This window comes from Mus caroli, unplaced genomic scaffold (assembly GCF_978045245.1).
Source record: "Mus caroli unplaced genomic scaffold, Mus_caroli_1 scaffold_2, whole genome shotgun sequence".
NCBI classification, from domain to species: Eukaryota; Metazoa; Chordata; class Mammalia; order Rodentia; family Muridae; genus Mus; species Mus caroli.
The window spans coordinates 92940671-92957148 of NW_028227257.1; the positions used below are offsets into that span (position 1 = coordinate 92940671).

Sequence of the window (16478 nt, forward strand, 5' to 3'; positions counted from 1 at the left end):
TCAGAAAAGTTAAATCTAGATCAGATAAGCCATCAGTCATGCAGTTTATACAGATCTATAACCCCAAGTGAAATGCAACTGGTAAGCAATATCTTACAACAACAACAACTACAGAAAACAAAACAAAATAGAACAGGGGAGGATGATTTTAGTGGATAGTCCACCAAGCTTTCAAAGAAAAATTAGTGCAAACATTCAGGACATTGTTTCAAAAAATAATTTCAAAAAACAAAAATTGCATTTCCATATTTATTTATTTATATTATGTATATGAGCACAGTGTAGCTAGACAGATGGCTGTGAACCAACATGTTGTTGAGAATTGAACTAAGGACCTCTGCTCCTTCTGGCCCTTGGGTATCTTGGGTATTCTAAGTTTCTGGGCTAATATCCACTTATCAGAGAGTGCATATCATGTGAGTTCTTTTGTGATTGGGTTACCTCACTCAGGATAATATCTTCCAGATCCATCCATTTACCTAAGCATTTCATAAATTCATTGTTTTTAATAGCTGAGTAGTATTCCATTGTATAAATATACCACATTTTCTGTATCCATTCCTCTGTTGAAGGACATCTGGGTTCTTTCCAGCTTCTGGCTATTACAAATAAGGCTGCTATGAACATAGTGAAGCATGTGTCCTTATTACATGTTGGAGCATATTCTGGGTATATGCCCAGGAGTGGTATAGCTGGGTCCTCAGGTAGTAGTATGTACAATTTTCTGATGAACCACCAGAATGATTTCCAGAGTGGTTGTACTAGCTTGCAATCTCACCAGCAATGGAGAAGTGTTCCTAGAGGTGTATGCTCATAGCCAGCCATAGGTCTGATCTGGGATCTCGATGAAGGAGTTAGAGAAGGGACTGAAGGAGCTGAGAGTGTTTGCAGCCCCTTGGTGGGAACAACAGTGTTAATTGGCCAGACCCTCTGGAACTCCTAGGGACTGGACTGCCAACCAAAGAGTACACATAGAGGGACCCATGGCTCTGGCCACATATGTGCCAGAGGATGGCTTTGTTGGGCATCAGTGGGAGGAGCAACCTTTGGTCCTGTGGGGGTTTGATGCCCCAGAATAGGGGAATGTCAGGGCAGAAAGGCAGGAGTGGGTGAGTTAGGGAGCACACTCATAGAGGCAGTGGCATGGAATAGGGGGGTTTCCAGAGAGGAGACCTGGAAAGGGGATACATTTGAAATGTAAATAAAGAAAACATTCAATAAAAAGAAAAAAAACCACATAATCTTAATAAACTTCTTTTTTGGTTTGTTTTTTGGTTTTTTGTTTTTGTTTTTGTTTTTTTCCAGACATGTTTTTCTATGTAGCCCTGGCTGTCCTGAAAGTTACTCTGTAGACCAGACTGGCCTCAAACTCATAAATCTGCCTGCCTCTGCCTCCCAAGTGTTGGGATTAAAGGCGGCATGTGCCACAACTGCCCGGCCTTTTTAATGGCAATAAACTTTAAAGAAGTCTTAAAAAAAAAAAAAAGGAAATGACAATTTCTCAACTTCATATGAAAAACAAACCAAAACATATAAACATACAAAAAGCACAGTATAGCTGAAATAGTTCTGGACAATAAAAGAACTGCTAGATGTCCCACCATTTCTGATTTCAATTCTATTACAGAACTATCATAATAAAAACCACAGAGAATTGGCATGAAAACAGACAAATTAATTAATAAAATCAATAGAAGACTAAGATATATATCTACACACATATGAACACCTGATTTATGATAAAGAACCCAGACATACACACTGGAAAAAAAGAAAGAAGGCATTTGAACAAATGGTACTAATCTAACTGGCTATTTGCATGAAGAAGAATGCATATTTATTACATTGTACAAAACTCAACTCCAACTGGAACAAAGACTTCAACATAAGTCAATATACACAAAAACAGAAAGAAGAAAAAGTGGGTCAAAAGTTTGAATACAGCAACAAAGGAGATGACATTTTTAAGATGTATTTATTTATTTATTTATTTATTTATTTATTTATTTATTTATTTGCTTGCTTACTTACTTACTATTTTTGGTTTCTTTTTTTTAATTTTTAATATTTTTTATTACATATTTTCCTCAATTACATTTCCAATGCTATCCCAAAATTCCCCCATAGCGCCCCCCACTTCCCTACCCACCCATTCCCATTCTTTTGGCCCTGGCATTCCCCTATATTGGGGCATATAAAGTTTGCAAGTCCAATGGGCCTCTCTTTCCAGTGATGGCCGACTAGGCCATCTTTCGATACATCTAGAGACAAGAGCTCCGGGGTACTGGTTAGTTCATCATGTTGTTCCAACTATAGGGTTGCAGATCCCTTTAGCTCCTTGGGTACTTTCTCTAGCTTCTCCATTGGGAGCCCTGTGATACATCCAATAGCTGACTGTGAGCATCCACTCCTGTGTTTGCTAGGCCCCTGCATAGTCTCACAAGAGACAGCTATATTTGGGTCCTTTCAGCAAAATCTTGCTAGTGTATGCAATGGTGTCCGCGTTTAGAAGCCGATTATGGGATGGATCCCTGGATACTGCAGTCTCTAGATGGTCCATCCTTTCATCACAGCTCCAAACTTTGTCTCTGTAACTCCTTCCATGGGTGTTTTGTTCCCAATTCTAAGAAGGGGCACAGTGTCCACATTTTGGTCTTCATTCTTCTTGAGTTTCATGCGTTTAGCAAACTGTATCTTATATCTTGGGTATCCTAAGTTTTGGGCTAATATCCACTTATCAGTGAATACATATTGTGTGAGTTCCTTTGTGATTGTGTTACCTCACTCAAGATGATGCCCTCCAGGTCCATCCATTTGGCTAGGAATTTCATAAATTCATTCTTTTTAATAGCTGAGTAGTACTCCATTGTGTAAATGTACCATAATTTCTGTATCCATTCCTCTGTTGAGGGACATCTGGGTTCTTTCCAGCTTTTGGCTATTATAAATAGGGCTGCTATGAACATAGTGGAGCATGTGTCCTTCTTACCGGTTGGGACATCTTCTGGATATATGCCCAGAAGAGGTATTGCTGGATCCTCCAGTAGTACTATGTCCAATTTTCTGAGGAACCGCCAGACTGATTTCCAGAGTGGTTGTACAAGCTTGCAATCCCACCAACAATGGAGGAGTGTTGCTCTTTCTCCACATCCTCGCCAGCATCTGCTGTCACCTGAATTTTTGATCTTAGCCATTCTGACTGGTGTGAGGTGGAATCTCAGGGTTGTTTTGATTTGCATTTCCCTGATGATTAAGGATGTTGAACATTTTTTCAGGTGCTTCTCTGCCATTCGGTATTCTTCAGGTGAGAATTCTTTGTTCAGTTCTGAGCCCCATTTTTTAATGGGGTTATTTGACTTTCTGGAGTCCACCTTCTTGAGTTCCTTATATATATTGGATATTAGACCCTTATCTGATTTAGGATAGGTAAAGATCCTTTCCCAATCTGTTGGTGTTTTTTTTTTTTTTTTTTTTTGTCTTATTGATGGTGTCTTTTGCCTTGCAGAAGCTTTGCAGTTTCATGAGGTCCCACTTGTCAATTCTCGATCTTAAGGCACCAGCCATTGCTGTTCTATTCAAGAATTTTTCCCCTGTGCCCATATCTTCAAGGCTTTTTCCCACTTTCTCCTCTATAAGTTTCAGTGTCTCTGGTTTTATGTGAAGTTCCTTGATCCACTTAGACTTGACCTTAGTACAAGGAGATAGGAATGGATCGATTCGCATTCTTCTACATGATAACAACCAGTTGTGCCAGCACCATTTGTTCAAAATGCTGTCTTTCTTCCACTGGATGGTTTTAGCTCCCTTGTCAAAGATCAAGTGACCATAGGTGTGTGGGTTCATTTCTGGGTCTTCAACTCTATTCCATTGGTCTACTTGTCTGTCGATATACCAGTACCATGCAGTTTTTATCATAAATGGTGCTGACTCAAGTGGTGGTCACCATGTAGAAAAATGCAAGTTGATCAATGCTTATCTCCTTGTACAAAGCTCAAGTCCAAGTGGGTCAAGGACCTCCACATAAAACCAGATACAGCTATTAAAAACAATGAATTTATGAAATTTGCCGACAAATGAAGGGAAATAGAAAATATCATCCTGGAAGACATTTTCAAGTGCTGTTTCTTTCCAGCCACAGGGAGGTGCTTTCCTGTTTATCAATTTTAGGAAACCCCAGCCCTACTCTTCAGATGTTATCTGAAAATAAAAGAAATATTTACATTTGTTTCACTGACATCTGTTAAAGGTGATGAACTAGTCACTGTACCTTGCAAAGATGCTTTGTATTTTTGCAGAACATACTTCATTTTTAAATGGCTTATTTGCTGATTGCATTATAAAATTGTGTAACTTCAACCACATTATATTTCTGAAGTTATATTTTTATATAGAATGCCTACTTAATGAACCAGAAAGTACCCTGAAATATTACAGGTCTAAAAATCTCTAGATAGCAAAGCAGGAAGTCAATATTTATGGGCAGTAAAAGGTAGAGACACACAGATATAGTCTTTATTGGCTTCTTTGTGTGTCCTCACATTTGAGTTTGTGTGATTATGTATGTTTTTTTTCTCTGGGCTTATGGTTTGCAAGCCCAGCTTGACTTAAATGTAACTAAGTATTACATTGAAAAAAAAAAAAAACTTAAAACATTTACAAATTTTTCTATTTATATAGAAATATCTAACTTGGATTTGAACACTTAAAGAAAAAGTTTTAGGGGCTGGAGAGATGGCTCAGTGGTTAAGAGCACTGACTGCTCTTCCAGAGGTCCTGAGTTCAATGCCCAGGAACCACAAGTTGGCTCACAGCCATCTTCAATAGGATATGATGCCCTTTTCTGGTGTATCTGAAGACAGCAACAGTGTACTCATATAAATAAGATAAATAAATCTTAAAAAAAATAGTTTTAGGAGAAACATGTATTTCATTTCGAATAAATTATACACTTTTATGACACCTTTTAGGAAAAAGAGAACATTTGTATATATAATCCCAAATAATCCCAAATTGCTCTATAGGTATGGAGATAGAAAATCTGTTTTCTTTTTTCTTTCTTCCTTTTTTTTTTTTTTTGTTTTTTTGAGACAGGGTTTCTCTGTGTAGCCCTGGCTGTCCTGGAACTCACTTTGTAGACCAGGCTGGCCTTGAACTCAGAAATCCACCTGCCTCTGCCTTCCGAGTGCTGGGATTAAAGGTGTGAGCCACCATGCCCGGCTGTCCTGAAACCGGAAAGAGAGATAACATTTGAAATGTAAATAAATAAAATAACCAAACATACACACACACACACACACACACACATATATATATGAATGTATATATACATTCATATATATATTTATATGTGTGCATATATATGGGAAAAAGAAGAAAAAAGAAAAAAAGGATAAAAAGTAATTTCTTGTCTTTGGAATATTTTTATCAAGTACAAAGTAATGGTAACACATTTTCAAGATTTCCAGTGCCCTTGTCGAAAAATTACATGCCTTATATGTTTTTTCAATTTTTTTAAACAATTAAGAATGTTCTAGGGCTGGAGAATTGGCTCAGCGGTCAAGAGCACTGACTGCTCTTCCAGAGGCCCTGAGTTCAATTCCCAGCAACCACCTGATGGTCCACAACCATCTGTAATGGGATCTGATGCCTTCTTCTGATGTGTCTAAAGAAAGGTACAGTGTACTTACATGCATAAAATAAATCTTTAAAAACTGCTTTTTTTTAAAGCTTAAAAATTGCCCTCTATATTTTCTAATACAGTAAATATTTTATATTTTGTGGATTTTGAAGGTAAGCCCTGCTAAATTAATTTTCCTTTCTTAAATCCTAGAGGCGATCTCTGTTTATAATTAATTTAATAATTAATCTGTTTTTCAGTTTGCATGTTTTTACTGAAGTTGTTCTATTTCCATTTTTAAGATGAATTTTAATACATGATTAAATGTCCTTAAAATATTAATTTTAGGTAGATGATTTTAACATGTAGAGGTGATTTCTCAATTTTATTGAATGCTCTAAGATGTCTGCTTTTATTAGTATTTTTTCTGTCTGTTGAAAATCTTTAGAAATCATAATTAATACTCAAGCAAAGAAAGCTGGTAGTACATATAGAAATATAGGCATTCTTTTTCTTTTTCTTTTCCTTTTCTTTTCTTTTCTTTTCTTTTCTTTTCTTTTCTTTTCTTTTCTTTTCTTTTCTTTTCTTTTCTTTTGGTTTTGGTTTTTCAAGAGAGAGTTTCTCTGTGTAGTCCTAGATGTCCTGGAAATAACTGTAGGCCTCGAACTCAGAAATCCACCTGCCTCTGCCTCCCAAGTGCTGGGATTAAAGGCATGTGCCACCACTGCTTGGTGGCATTTTTTTCTTTTATTCAAGTACTTTATGCTTATTTATCTGTCCTCTTCTCTGAAAGAATGATTTCCTTTCCTATTAGTTACTCTCATCTTAACTAATCCATTTATTGTGGAAGGGCACACAGGACTTATCATTCTCTGATCCAATCTATTTGATATTACTTAAGCTTCTTGTACATTGATAAATATTTTCTTCTTATGATTAGGAACATTTTCTTCTATGCTGTTGTTAAACATATTTTCTTGAGTTTTGAGCTTGGAATCTTCTATTCCTATTAATTTTTGGTTTGGTCTCTTCATAATGTGTCAGATTTCATGGATGGTTTCAGTTAGTAATTAGTTTTAGATTTAACATTTTTGACAGATATATTAATTTCTTCTGTAACTAGAAGAAATATAATTATATAGTAATTTCAATCCTTCAGACTTTTTCTCCTGTCTTCTGTATACTGTTAGTGATGTTTGTAGCTATAGTTTCTGTTCTGTACCTAGATTTCACAATTTCAGAATTCCATCAGTTTGTGTTTCCTTTATTTCTTCTATTTTCATTTTCAGGTCTTGAACAGTTTCCTAAATGTGACAGAGTCTTTGTTTTTTTTTTTGTTTGTTTGTTTGTTTGTTTGTTTTGTTTTGTTTATTTGTCTTTTGTTGTTCTTGGTAATCTTTAAGGGACTCACTTATTTATTTCCAATTTTTGGGTAGATTTCTTTAAGGCAATTTTGAATTTCTTCTTTAAGGATGTCTATTGTGGGGCAGTGGTGGCGCACGTCTTTAATCCCAGAACTTGGAAGGCAGAGGCATGCAGATTTCTGAGTTCAAGTTCAGCTTGGTCTACAGAGTGAGTTCCAGGACAGGACAGCCAAGGAAACCCTGTCTCGAAAAACCAAAATGTCTATCACTTTTATAAAGTTGATTATTACTATCATTTTCTTATGGTTCAGGTGCATTGAAATATTCAGGTCTTGCTGTAGTAGGATAGTTGGGCACTGGTGTTGCTGTGTTGACATGGCTGTCTTGATTATGTTCTTACACTGGCAGTTAGGAATCTAGGTTTGTAACAGTTATAGGTCTAGGTGCAGCCTTCTGAGTTTGTATTTGTTGGATGTGTGTTTTGGTCATTGGTTTCTGTTTACTCTTTGGTCTTCTGGCCTTTATGTCCTTGATCTAGTAGGGAGTTCCAGAGCAAGTTGGGAATTGAACTTCTTTTTCTTGTTGTTGTTGTTGTTGTTTTGGTTTTGGTTTTTCGAGACAGGGTTTTTCTGTGTAGCCCTGGCTGTTCTGCAACTCACTTTGTAGACCAGGCTAGCTTCGAACTCAGAAATCTGCCTGCCTCTGCCTCCCAAGTGCTGGGATTAAAGGCGTGGGCCACCACCGCCCAGCAGAACTGAACTTCTGACAATTATATTTCACATTGGTTCAGCACGGTGAACCAAAAGTCTATGATCCTCTGACTGCTGTGGCCTACACCAGTGTCCTGACCTGTGATACAGTCGACAGGGACAGAAAACTCACCTGAGGAGAGAATGGGGGAAAAGAGACAGAGAAGAATGGATAGCTAGTCAGAAGGTCTGATCAAGCTGACAAATTTTATTTTTCCCACACAGGTTATATACTGGTAGAAGCAGGATGTGGGCTGAGGGGTTATGGAGGGTCACTTTATATCTGGGGAAAGCACCTGTTCTCAAGAACAGGATGTTGGCTGGGTAAAAAAACTCAGCAGGAAGAACAGACCAGAATGGGTTATTAGGCACCTGTCCACAAGATTTATAGCTATTTGTTCTCAGCTGACTTCAAGAGCTATATCTATTTGTACTGGGCTAGTACTTTTCCACAGTGGCCAAGACTTTGTGCCAGTAAGCACGTATGTTTGACAAGAAAGTTATTATTCAAGCAAGGTTGCTCCCAACACATCAGTTTTTTTGACTGCCATTCCCTGTATACAATTAGCAGGAGTCTGCCAGAATTGGAGGAAGAGATCTGGCTAAGGAGTGGGTCTTAAGGTGGAACAGATCAGCCTTAGAATGTGTCTAGGGAGTGGGGTGACACAGCTGTCAGATAGGTCACTCACTTGTTCTTCTAACTAATGGAACTGAAACTTGAACAGCAGGAATCCCCTAGAATTGAAGATCAAGCCTAGTCACAGTGCTGGTGGGAAGATGGAAGGGGTGGTGGTAAAATGTGTCTTGGAGTTCAAATCTAGGGAGTAGGACCTTTTGGCTAGCAGATATATCACTCACTTGTTCTTTAGACCGAGGTGGCCTGACTTTACACACTTTAAAATTTTTAAAGTATTATTAATATTTGTATATCTCTGAAATGCATGGGTCATTGACAACTTTATTGAGTTGATTCTCTCCTTGTATATTTATCTGGGTTCTAGGAACTCAGGTCACAAAGCTTGCACACTAAGTATCTTTATCTGCTAAGTCACCTTGCTAACACCTCTGGATACTTTTAAAGTAAATTATATGTGTATACATGTATGTTTGTGTATGGTTATGTGTACTTGATTATTATTGCAAGCAGCACAACTTTACATAGACCTGACAGAATTTCAGGTCTCTAGAAGGCCAGTCTATCTTCTTAGCTGGTAGACACTTATCTCACCACCACTCTGCCATGATTGCCTTTCATAGTTTAGATGGTTGTCGTTTTTTAAATGTTTATTTATTTGTTCATTTGTTTTATGTGAGGACACTGTTGCTATCTTCAGACTGACCAGAAGAGGGCAGAAGATCTCACTACAGATCCCATTATAGATGGTTGTGAGCCACCATGTGGTTGCTGGGAATTGAACTCAGGACCTCTGGAAGAGCAGTAAGTGCTCTAAACCACCAAGCCATCTCTCCAGCCATCTTGTAATAAGCTTTTTATTTAATGCATCTATCAAACTTCACATAATTTTATATGGTTATATATTTTCTTAATATTGAGTTTTTGAGCTCTACCAATCTTTACAATGGACTTTGGCAGTTCCATAGTTTTAGAGTCGATGCCATTGGACAACATTGTGCATTGTTATTTTCAGTTTCAGTGAGAATCATGTTGAAAGTACAGTTGTCCTTGAGTAAAAATATAGAAGTGAGCAGAGCAGCACTGCCTCCTGGAAGTTATCATGCATGATCAATTTATATCTTCAGTGATGTTATAAAAATTCTGGTCCTTTCAGAGGAAGGAGTGTCTTCAACTGTTTTCTAAAAAAAAAAAAAATGTCAGTCCAGTATCATTACCATTCACCCTCTTAGCTCACTGCTTACTCAGTGTGTCAAACCAAAAACTGTAACTTAAATCCCAACGCCTCAGTTTCCTTCCCTACTTGTAGTCACCTGTTGTTAATGGCATCCATACTATTCCCAGTTTAAGTGTTAAGATAATGATGATGGTTGGACTATCATTTATACACAAGTGAAACTATCCCATTTAACAAGTAACTGTTTTACTCACATATTCCATAAAAAGGACTTGATGACTTTTAAGGAACTTGAAAATCTTTATAAAATGTTCTGGAGAGGCAGACTGAACAAAATTTAACATGCTTCATTTGTTTTGTTTCAAGCTGTCATAAATTGTTCACCAGTGCTCCACAAGGCAATATATCTCAGATAAAAATTAGAATTTAACATTTACATTCTATTGTATTTATATTAATATGTGGGTTCAAGAAGTTCCAGTCAGTGATCCAAGAGTCAAAGTTTCCTCAGAGTACATAGACATGTTATCTGGTAGATAATCATAACCAAAAAGATTATTATTTTGTTGTGTTGGTGTGTGTATGTGTATACATATTCTTATGTGTGTGTATATACATGTGAGATGTACAATGTGTGCATGTGGAAGTGAGTGTCTGTACTCTCACAGAGGCCAGAAAAGCATATCAGTTTTCCTCCTATATAGATCTCCATACTTTTTTTTTTTTTTTTTTTTAATGAAAGGATTCCTCATTTAATTGAAACTATACTGGCCACAAACATGGCTATACAATGATCCTATAGCTCTTTGCCACAGGACTGAGGCAAAAGTCAAATGCTCATACTTTAATATAGGTGATACTATCTTGCCCAGTGAAACATGAACGTATATGTGTGTGTGTGTGTATATATATATATATATATATATATATATATATATATATATAATCATATATATATATATGATTATATATATATAGTACCAAATTGGAAGATTGTGCAGTGAAAGATTCATTGAAAGATATGTTTACTGAAATGACAGAAAGGTGGACACAATTGATAGAAGTTAAATGTAATAAATTTATTATCAAGACCCTTGTGCAGGTAGAATAAAAAGCAGATTTTATCATAGTGTTATGGTTGAACACTATACTGATTAATAGTGGGTTGAATATTTGTTGATATTTATTTGTTTTGACAACTACAGAAGTTTCCAGAACTCTGAAAAAAGTATATTAATATTAAAAATTTTATTAACTCTGTAAATAATCAGAAATTAATTCAGTAAAGCATATTGATATTAAAGTACTATTATTAATTTTATATAATGCTGAATGAGAAAATCCCAGCATATATTGAGATAATTATTGATTAAAATTTTAAGATAAATATCTATTTGTGCATTTAAAACACAAATTTCAACAAATAGAAATCTCCTCAAAGTTTTCATACAAAAACTGTGGTTCACACTGTTCTTACTTATACTAAAATATCCTCTTTTAATTATATTTTATGGAATACAGGGAGCTTAATATCCATTTATTATTTCATAGCAGAATATATCTCAGGCTATCATTCAAAATGGCACAGAAATTTTAGAAACATAAATTGATTATATTTTAATGAAATGAATAAAGCTAACCTATTTGTTCAGTAACTGAGTAAGAAGCATTCAGTCTTTTGTTCCAGAGCTCCAAAGACTACTTGATACGTAACAGTTTTCTCAGTGCAGCAATCACCTCCTTGTTTCTAAGGCTGTATATCAAAGGATTAAACATGGGGGTCACAATGGTGTAAAACAAAGAAAGTAGTTTATCAGTTCCTGGAGAATGAGTAGACTTTGGTCTCAAGTAGGTAATAGTAGCTGAACCAAAAAACAAAAACACCACAAGCAAATGGGACGAACATGTTGAGAAGGCTTTTGCCCGTCCTGTGGCTGTTGGCAACTTCAGAATGGTGGCAATGATTCTGGTATAAGAGGCAAGTATCAACAAGAAAGGGAATGCAACAAACAGCATAGCTACTAAGTAGACAGACAACTCATGTATTGAAGTATCCCCACAGGCCAGCTTGAGAATGGGAGGTAAGTCACAAAAGAAGTGGTCTATTTGGTTAGAATTGCAAAAATGTAGAGAAAATATCTGACAGGTTTGTCCTATCTGGACTGGGATGCCTCCAATCCAGGAGGCTGCTGCCAGCTGAGTGCACTTTGTTGGGTTCATGACCAGAGGATAGTGCAGAGGGTTGCAGATGGCCACATAGCGGTCATAGGACATCACAGCCAGCAGGAAACACTCAGTAGCTCCCAGCATAAGGAAGAAACACATTTGTGTGGCACAGCTCAGCACAGATATGCTTCTGTCTTGAGTAGCAATGTTAAACAGAATCCTAGGAAGAGTGACTGATACATAACAGATTTCCAGAGAAGAAAAATTTGCCAGGAAAAAATACATGGGCTTCTGTAATGCCGGATCAATTCTAGTTATCACAATTATGAAACTATTTCCAATCAAGATGATTAAGTAAATTATGGAGAACATCCCAAACAGAATCCCTTGTAAGTTGGGAAGGTCAGAAAATCCCAGGAGGAGAAACTCTGTCACAGTGGAAGCATTGTCCTCTGCCCTGATTTCTGTGAATTTCATCTGTAGGGATGATCAAAGGAAAATGGTATTTTCTGGTCCTTGAATTCTTTTTATTATATATGAAGTAATAGTAACACTTGCAAATTTTTCAGTGCCCATGACCAAAAATTATATGCCCATGTAGAGGTTTTTAAATAGTTAAGTTTTTTTAAAACAGCATACAATATAGTCCTATATATTTTCTAATATAGTAAATGTTATGGATTTTAGGGGTTTTGGTGATAAGCCATGCCATATTTATTTTCTTCTCATAAGAAAAATAGGCTATTTCTGTTTTTATTTTTTAATAATTAATTTGTTCCTCAGATTGAGGACTTCCAGTTTTATTTTGTTCTATTGTCATTAATTTAAGATTGATTTTAATACATGGGTAAATATTCCTAAACATAGTTAAAATAATTTCGTGTTGTTTATTTTAATATACAAATCTAATTTCTCATTTTTATTGGGCTTATGTGTTCATTTTCTATGAAATTATTGAATAGCAGGCTGCCACATTACATTGGGTGCTACTCATTATCCTGAATGTTTAGTTTAGTGTAACGTTTTGTGAAGATGGAAACCAATACTTTTATTTACATTTCCTGTTCATATGACATTTAGATAAAAACTCATCCTTTTTTATGGAGGGAAGATCGTGTGCGTGTCTACTACGGGAAAGCAGACTTACCACATCTCATCCTGAACATCTGTTAATATTTCCGTCAGCCCAGTCAACATTTTGCATGCATTGCTGTGGGAATTATCACAACTACTTTGTTGTCTTTCTTTTCATTGCTTTGTATTTACTTCTGGACATAACTATTACATTTTATTGAGTTTTTCCAGATTTTTACAATTAATTATTTGAAAATGGATTGAAAGGATTTTCCTAAAAGGCTATGAATATACTCATCTTTTTTCTTGAGACCTAACATTCCACTATGCATACATTTTACTTACATACCCATTTCCTTATATTTATACTCTCTACTCTCACAAATGTATTTAACTTCATTTGATAGCAGCTTTAACTTTCTACATAATGTGTGTGGCTTGTAGTCAGTACTGGGAGTGTAAGAATTATAAGTTTTTTTTTAAGCTTATAATTTAAGAATTATAAGCTTTTACAGAATTTTTTCACTATGGCATTATTTTCAATATATAAATATTGTCCAATTGTCACATTGTTATTTACCTAAATTCAAAGAGACAAAGTAGCATCATTAGAGGGCTCTGATGTTTAAATATGATGTTAATACTGTGCATGGTTTGTGTTCAAGAGTTTACATTCAAAACACTGCTGTGAAATAGAAATCAAATTTTATATTAATCAAATATTAACAAGTGTTCATTTTCTATTTTCAGGTTTTCATATTAAATATTAAAATAATAGATGAATGAGTACTAGTTGTAAAATATAAAATACTTTCAGTAAAAATATGGATACTTCAATATATGTGTGTGTGTGTGTGTGTGTGTGTGTGTGTGTGTATGCAGAATAGAAAATTCCAAATGAATCCTGGCATTGATAAGCTATGGTTCCCAGGGGGGAAAAGCTGCACTACAAGTTTTTTTTTTTTTTCTTAAAAATAAGTAACTAAGTAACTAAATAATTAAGTTTATTTTCATCTACTTAATTAAATCTAGAACTTGTTATAAAGACATTGACTGAAATAGAAGAGAAAATCATTTGTTTAAATTATTTCATGGCATATTCATAAGTGTTATATATGTTGATTTTTCATGGATAATTATTGCCTTCAAAATTATCATCCCGGAAGTTTGAAAAGTACCCATATAAAAGTGATGGTGTAGCAGATTTCTAAATCAAGGTCTAATCATACTTCCAAACTACTAAGTGGAAAGCAGCATTAGCCTGAATTTTATTTCTCTAATTGTACAAAGTCTGCTCTTTCCATTTTTTGTTTGTTTGTTTGTTTTCTAGGTTGGGGAGGTATATATCATTTTTTCATTTGTAAAACTATCCTCAGTTTTATTCACATTCTGGGACTTGAGCATTTATTGTTACATAGTAACACGATATTGGAACTATACTGATATATTCAAATGGGACTTATCTAGTTTTTCTTTGACATGGCAATTCCAGCCCAGGACTGATACAAACTAGGCAAGCAAGCTGAGAGAAAACTATACCTTGAGCTTTTCTGCCTATGAAACTTGGTGTCTCTAAGATGTTTACCCTGATTGCTACAGTTTCTGACTATGGAAAACGTTTAGAAAACACAATTAATACTATAACACAATTAATACTATAACAAATTAATACTATAACAAATTGATACTATAACAAAGAAACAAAGAAAGCCACTAGCATTTTTTTGAAATACAGGCACTTTTGTTTTATTCAAGTACTTTATTTGTCATCTTCTTTGAGTGAATGATTGGCCTTCCTCCAGTTACTCTGATCTTGACTGATGCATGTAACATGGAGGGTACACAAGGCTTGTATTTCTCTGACTAAATTCATAAAAAGAGGAGATAAATGTTTAAAGTTTTGTATGGTTACATGAATTCAAAAAGGTTTTTCTCTTTGCAAAAATCACAGAATACAAACACATGCACGCATACACATGCACACATGTGCTCATAGTTTTGTAATATTTTTACAATCACTTCCAGGATTTATTCCTTAATTGTTAGGAACACACCTTTGACTATAGTAGGAGACAGACATGTTTAATGACATTCATATTTTCTCATCTTAAATGGTAGAAATTTTAATAGCTATTATCTAAAACGTATTCCTATAAAGCAGATAAATATGTGAATAGCTGAAATTACAGCTTAATAAAAGATAAATAATGCCTATAATTGAATAAATTATATTAACAAGTTGATACAAGTTATGGATAAGATGGTGTCCATATTATTATTTTTCTTTAATATATTGGCCTTTTATACAAAACCATATTCTTCATCTTGTTCTTCTTTGATCTATATCATAAGTGTTAGAAGAGTAAAAAATAAATAATATTTAAGATAAAATATTAGACAACAAGATTTGTTCTACTTTTCTTTTTCAATTGCATCCCATATTGGTATTTAAAAGGAGAGACAAGTTCAATATAGATTTAGCATAAGTCAAATGTTGCTTGAGCTCATACTAAGTTAAGTATACATCTTACCTTTATTGATTTTGGAAAGAAAATAGTAAGTAACTGAGTTTTAAGGCTTAAGTAATTTTTTAATCTGTTCAGGCAAAATACTTTCAAGCATATAATGTACTGTCAAACACAAGTGCTGTTTAAGTAGGTAATGATATCCACTCTGGGGATATGGTCATTCCCCATGCTATAGTCTGACTCAAGAAAATTCTTTCTCCTTCCACTCAAGAAGTTAAGCCATAGGATATATACATTAAGTGAGAAAAATAAAATGAAACTGAAGTAAACTACTCCTTTTGTACATTTTTATTTTATTTTGTTTTGTGATTATTAAGAAAAATGAACATTGAAAGGAGTATCAGAAATTGGCAACAGTGAGTGTGTCCAGAAGTGCTTGTTTTTGACACTTGCCCCTGTCTAGCCCCATAAATAAACCTCTCTGTTGGGGAGATAAGAAAGAGTAAGAAGATAGTTGATGCTGACATAGATACAATGCACATTGATTATTATATCCTCATTGATATTTCCACTGTTATAAATGCATGCTTTTATTTAATGTTCAGTCTTAACCACTGATTTAATATATTTATATCTCCACAAGATTTTTTTTGTTTTTTTGTTTTTGTTTTTCAGAGACAGGGTTTCTCTGTGTAGCTCTGGCTGTCCTGGAACTCACTTTGTAGACCAGACTGGCCTCGAACTCAGAAATCCACCTGCCTCTGCCTCCCGAGTGCTGGGATTAAAGGCATGCGTCACCACCGCCTGGCTAAGAAAAATATTTTTAAGAAATTAACTGGTCAGGATTCTTTGTAAAATGACTTGCCAATATTCCAATATTCATTTTCTTAGTTCTAATGTCATACTTACCTTTCACATTTTAATTATTAATGAATAATTAAATAATTTACTTTAATCCTATCTCCACAATCCTTTTCTCCAGCCTCTTCTCCACACTTTCCCTTCAGAAAAGTGGGTGGGTGTTGGGACAGGAGTGGAGGTGCCAACCCTACCCCCGGCATATCAAGTTGCATTAAGACTAGCCAATCTTTTCCTAATGGGGCTAGATGAGGGAGTCCAGTAGGGGTAGTACAGTCAGTCAACAGAGTCAGAGACAGCCCTTGCTGTTAGGAATTCCACATGAAGACCAAACAATAAAACTGTTACATATATGCAGATACCCTGGGTCA

General features: G+C 35.2%; 1 protein-coding gene across 1 annotated transcript; it reads right to left on the reverse strand.

Moving 5' to 3' along the window:
- Nucleotides 1-11086: 11086 nt before the first annotated feature.
- LOC110289878 (olfactory receptor 10AG1-like) lies at nucleotides 11087-12184 on the reverse strand. The gene is made up of 2 exons (XM_021156277.2): nucleotides 11256-12184; nucleotides 11087-11108 (listed from the first exon to the last, which is right to left on the reverse strand). Exons 1-2 carry the CDS (start codon nucleotides 12182-12184, stop codon nucleotides 11087-11089), a joined length of 951 nt encoding a protein of 316 aa, XP_021011936.2.
- Nucleotides 12185-16478: the final 4294 nt, after the last annotated feature.